The 5,771-nt window shown below is 40.7% G+C and overlaps 1 protein-coding gene across 7 annotated transcripts in view; it reads right to left on the reverse strand.

Moving 5' to 3' along the window:
• The window catches only part of camsap2a (calmodulin regulated spectrin-associated protein family, member 2a), a 47,376-nt gene that overhangs the window by 38,877 nt on the left and 2,728 nt on the right, over positions 1-5,771 (reverse strand). For all 7 annotated transcript variants that reach the window (XM_032525730.1, XM_032525729.1, XM_032525726.1 and 4 more), the window contains exon 2: positions 3,650-3,909. In XM_032525730.1, the coding sequence (XP_032381621.1) occupies positions 3,650-3,909 (260 nt within the window). The remainder of the gene's footprint in view (positions 1-3,649; positions 3,910-5,771) is intronic.

The raw sequence follows: 5,771 nt of genomic DNA on the forward strand, positions 1-5,771 counted from the left end.
CCCCCCCCCCCCCCGCGTGTGCATCTTTCTAATGTTTTATTTTGACAGAAAGAGAGACTTCCGCTAAAGGCTCTACCAGCTGACTGTGTTTCACCAATCAAACGTCGTCAGGCAATCTTGTCATGTGACCATACTCAATCTCAGCGGTGGGACGGGTTAGCTTTACAGTCAAAGCAAAATAAAAATGTCAGAATCAACCGTCGGCAATGCAGACACAGATAAGGAGGAACACCCCTGACCTCATACTAAATAAATCAGACGTTACTCAACAATTACTCAGTACTTGAGTAGTTTTTACACCAAGCACTTTTTTTACTCTCACTCAAGTAATTAATTGGATCGACTTTTTCATATCATTCTGAAGTAACAGTACTTTTACTTGAGTAAAATTTTTGGCTACTCTACCCAACTCTGCATCTAGATTCCTTGGCTTTTTTGGATCTTGACATAATTGTCCCACTTAGTGTATCGTCTCTCTGTAGCAACAGGGTTAAATTTTATGTCGGGATTATAGTTGGGTGGTATCCAAATGTTGATACCGTCAAACCTCCTCCTTATTTTACTGCGGTATACGGTAGTACCGTGAAAAAATGACGTAAGGCTCAGACGGCGTCACCAAACTGTTGGCTTGTGCCTCCACCGTTCAGACTGAAACTGAATACTAAACACTAAAACTGAAACACCTTTCCCTTTTCATTAGGTTGGAACCCGAAATGCTACCAAACTGCAGAAGCCGTGTTCTTTTTCGAGATCAGGTCACTCGGTGTGCAACTTGCCCCCCCCCTCCACACTTTATCTGCTGGCTATGGAGTTCAACTTTGTTATTGGGTTTTCTCCCTGATTACAGCTGCACGGCACACACACTTTGGAAAGATTACATTAGCAATTAAAGCCTTTTGATAATGAATTGTAGCTATGATGATACTTGCAACGGTGCTTCATGTGGGCTGTAATGTGTTATGCCTGAATAGTATTTTCGGATCCTCAGCCGACCCCCACATCTCTCCGTCACTCTTTGTGAACACTACAGGCGGAGGAGAGCATCATCGATACAGAATGTGTGTAGGCGACTGAGTGGCCGGGTACTGCCATCATCGTCACATGTGGGAAGCCCATGGCTGAGCACAGAAGGATGAGTGGGCAGAGTAGTGACAGAAGAGAGAGCAGGGACAGAAAAAAATACGATTAAAATGTAAAGTCAGTTTGGAAACCTAGTGAAAATGTCAGTAAGTGTTCTCAGTTATGATATGTGCTGGACAAGACATCAGCGGCATCTAACTCTGCTGCTGACTGACCTACTAAAGCTCCCTCAAACATCCCCTAAAGTTGCTAATTCTAAAAATTCTTAGAACTGCTGAGTTAAAAAATAAATAAAAATGCTTAGCTTAAAATACCAAGAAGCAGCATTTAAGAAAATTGCTGGTGCTCTTATCCAGAGCAGCTTACAGTTAGAACTGCAGGTAGGTGCTCACTCTCTCTTTTACAGTCTGCTTCAGAAAAAAAACTGTGATATTTTCCTTTTAGGACAGCCTATCAAACCATCCTCTCTACCTCTTCCAGAAGAAATGTTTTTTTTCCTGCTCTCCTTGCAGCCTCTCCACACCCCACAGAGCTCAGCATAGACAGCTTCAATTTTTCGACCCTCAGGTCCATGTTAAAGCAGTTTCTAAATAATAGATGATCCCCCCCCCTCACCTGAGCCGTCATTTGAGTGTGCAGCAGGTCAACCGCAGGAACTGTGTGTAATTTCCTGTGTGTGTTTCTCATCTCATTAAAACTGATTTAAAGAAATTGAAAATAATTTTTTTTAAACTAACAAATAGGGGTGTGCAAAAAATTGATTCAAATTCATATTGCTATTCAAGCTCTACAGATTCAAAATCGATTCATATTTTTTTTTTTTCGTTTTAGTTTATCACCGTGTATACTATGTATACTATGTATCACATGGGAAAAGTAACTACATTTACATACCGTTAATTGTTGTTTTTAATTGAGAATTGTTTTTGAAAAATCAAAAAATCAATATTGAACCAAATTGTGACATTTTCTGAATCGTGCACCCGTACTAACAGATACATTTAACATCAGGTACAATTAAACCATAAACATTTATCAGTACATGATGCTGTAGATCTCATGCTATAAGATGTAAATAAGGGTAAATGTAAATGCTTTTTTCGGCTCTGGACTAGAAAAGAAATTTGGAAAATGAGTTTAAAAATCAGTAATCGTAATCGTACTGGCCAGACTGTAATGCACGAGAATCCCTCAGGTTTGTGGCACAAGCTGTGGGTGCTGTTGTGTGTGTGACAAGCTAGAAAGCATGAACACACATGCACAAACACAAAACCGGAGATAAGCATGTACTAACGATGTCTTGTGTTGTCTTCACAAAACAAAAGTGCTTGGAATGTAAACCCCAACAAAAACTTAAATAACTTTTGAATTAGCATAGAAGGGAAATTAAAACCAGCAGGACTCTACAAACAGACTGCAGGCAAACTGTTTGCTAATCGTGTCTCAATTGCAATTCACTGAAGCAATAAAGCCCCCTATTGAGATTTTGCCCCCAAATAATAAGGATCCCTCATTGTTACTCAATAAGATGCCTGCAAAGTCATCTCTGAAGTGAGCTCCAACACAAACACATGAGATGAGCCATGAAGCCAGCGAGAGGTGACAGATACCCACAGGGCAGTGGATGCCTAGAGGTCTCAGTCAGCTCGTACTGTTAAATTGTTTTTAATCCCCAGGCAGGCTTGAACAAACTGTATCTGGAGAAGTGAATAACGAACAACCCTTCTGTCTGCCTTTTCATTGCTTATCCCTTGTTACTGTGTTGGTTTGTGGAACTTGTTTAATGGGTTGTATTGGTTTTGCATTATCTTTTTAATTAAATGTGTATTCAAAGAACTGTTGTCATTATCCGCTGTTATTGGCCATTAAGAACGGCAATTTTGACCCTACCAAAGTGATTTTTTTTCACACAGTGCAATCCCCATGGTTGGCTACTTTTGACCACAGGGTTAAACATTTTACAAATGATGCGGGCAGAATAGCATTGATCACTGTCAAAGCCTGAAGTTCATTTTATTAAGGCTATTTAAATTCAATTTCTGTTTCCATTTATTCAGCTCTTTCTATATACCTGTGCTGACTTTTCAAAATAAAACACAAAGGTAACGTTGAAGCTGCAAAAAGCAAAAATTTTGATCAGACCAGTATTTACATCTTGCAACCTGAGCATACAGCATAGGATGCAGCAACATACACAATCAACCAACTTATGCATGAGTGCATGTGAGCAAAATAATGTGAATGCCGGTTCCACTTCCTGTTCCTGTACCTTGCTACTCCGGAATGTCTCCTTTCCTGGTGAACTAAAGTTTAAAAGACAAGCTAGGGGGAATGATGCAATGAGGAAAGAGGTATGACATATGCCTCAGGGACTGGTGTCAAATTATACTGCTAGGTATTCTCAAAATAAAGAGTTGGAGTTCCTAGATGTGATGACCACTATGACAAAATAACTTGCTGCTCAAAAAGTAGAAAATTGAGTTTTTTTGCGTACAAGCCAACAAATGATTGCATATCCCAACCACAAACTTGTCAGCCACCCTGGTATTCTCAGATTCAAAAAACTTACCATTTGCAGAGGCCTCTTTCGAAGGTCCCTCTCAGTTACTAGTCTCTCTTGGTCGCTGACGTAGAGTCCACGCTGAGCCAGCACCTGAATGACAGCATCGTGACCCAGCAGGGGCTTGGAAGAGTCGCTCTTCAGAATGAGTTGGCCGGCTCTGCAGTAGAGGTCTGCTGACAGCAGGAGGCTGGCCACAGGAGGCTTCAGGTGCTCCTGCTCATACTGGTCTGTGTAGAAGGGGTCCTTTAAGTCTGCCGGGATGCTGTCTGTATGAAAGAGGAGAGAAAGTGGGATTGTGGGTAAGAAATTCCATTCCCTTCTTGGTTAGGCTCAATAAGAAGGTGGACTAAGAACCAAGACCACCACAGCGGCATGGTTCTAATTTTTTCAGCAAAATATGCAACTCACTGAGATGTAAACTGAGGATGATAATTCATGTTCTAAAATATGGAGAGAAAAAAAAAAACAGAACTACTTAACCATTCCCATTTTACAAAGGAATTTAAACTCTGTAGGCAAAGCATGGAACGCAAAAGTGAAAAAACAGTTAAACTGTCTTGAGCTGATGTAGTGATGGCAGAGTTCTGCTTCTTTAAATATTTTTTCCACACTGCATTTTCTCTGCTATCTTTGGCAAGCCTGCTTCATTTTTCATTGCTATGCTTTGACGATATCTTGACGTGGACAGGTATGGGTAGACCAGCGTTGCTATAGAAACTGCAGGAGAGGAACCCAATTGATTGATCTAGTCTGTATCTCTGCAGCTTCCAGTTCCCTGGGAACACTCCTCTCACTACCTACCTCATCAAAGAGAGAGCCTGTGTGTGTGTGTGTGTGTGTGTGTGTGTGTGTGTGTGTGTGTGTGTGTGTGTGTGTGTGTGTGTGTGTGTGTGTGTGCATCACCTCAAGCAAGTCCACTGCAAGGGGATAGTAATAACTTCAAACCATAGCTTTTTTTTATTGCCTTTGTACCTTTCTTGACAGTGTTCACTGAGCTGGGAAGATCTTTCATAAAACCATTGTGAAAAGAGACTGTATGGCTATAATTGCACAAAACATTTCAGTCAGAGCCGAGCCAATTCAAGTCCTTTTGTTTCCACAGCAGATTTAAAAATTAAATTAAACTGGGCGGCCAGATGGCTCAGTTTGTAGAGCAACCGTCCATACAGAGGTTTACTCCTTAAAGCAGCGGGCTGGGTTTGACTCTGACCTGCAGCCCTTTACTGCACGTCATTCCTCTCTCCAATCATGTCTTCAGCCTTCCTGTCAGAAATAAAAGGCCGAAAATGCCCAAAAATTATCTTGAAAGAATTTTTTTTTAAATAAACGATTAACTGTTTTTGCATGACATGCTGCTGTTGTATGAAAACATTAACATGCAAGCACACACGCAGAATTCATCACTGTGTAGCCAGCAGAATAGATGTACATTTTGATAACTGGGTGTATGCAGAGACATTTTTTGCATGTGGTGACAGCGATTAAACTCGCTGACACTGCTAAACACACACACACACACCCACCCACCAACAAGGTCATATACAGATACTCAGTGTTATTATGGAACAGGAATTCAGACAGTAGCAGCTATCTGGGTTAAGTAATTGGATCAATAGTATTCATGTTATTGATCCCAACAAAGAAATTCATCTTTTCTCTAGTCCTCCCCCTTTAGGTCAGGCATTGCTCGGATCATTTACAAATTGCATTTTATTTCATGTGATTTTTCAACATGCAGGCTTTTCTGAAGCTCTAATTGTGTCTCTCCCTATGTACGAGCCTTGGTTCATGTTGCCACTGTAATTAACCTGTTTATTGAAGAAGACTACAATGTCAGGAATGTTTGTCTGTTGTGGCCCAGTTCACTGAGCTTTATAAGCAGTGTTTCCATCAATCCACGGCCATCATTGTTGACTGAAAACTCAACGTGGAATCCTTTCATCTGATTCAGATCAAACTCTATATAAAGAAACGTGTACTCCAGTTGTTATCTTCCAATATGTATTCACATTTGTAGTATTTTAGCTTGTATTCATGGAAGTCTGGAAAACCTTGCTTTGCATTCACAATATTCTTGTCTTCAACTGTTTACTACAGAGCAGAACCACTGCTGTTCAGGGTTTAATGC

Source organism: Etheostoma spectabile, chromosome 9 (genome assembly GCF_008692095.1).
Source record: "Etheostoma spectabile isolate EspeVRDwgs_2016 chromosome 9, UIUC_Espe_1.0, whole genome shotgun sequence".
In the NCBI taxonomy this organism is placed as follows: Eukaryota; Metazoa; Chordata; class Actinopteri; order Perciformes; family Percidae; genus Etheostoma; species Etheostoma spectabile.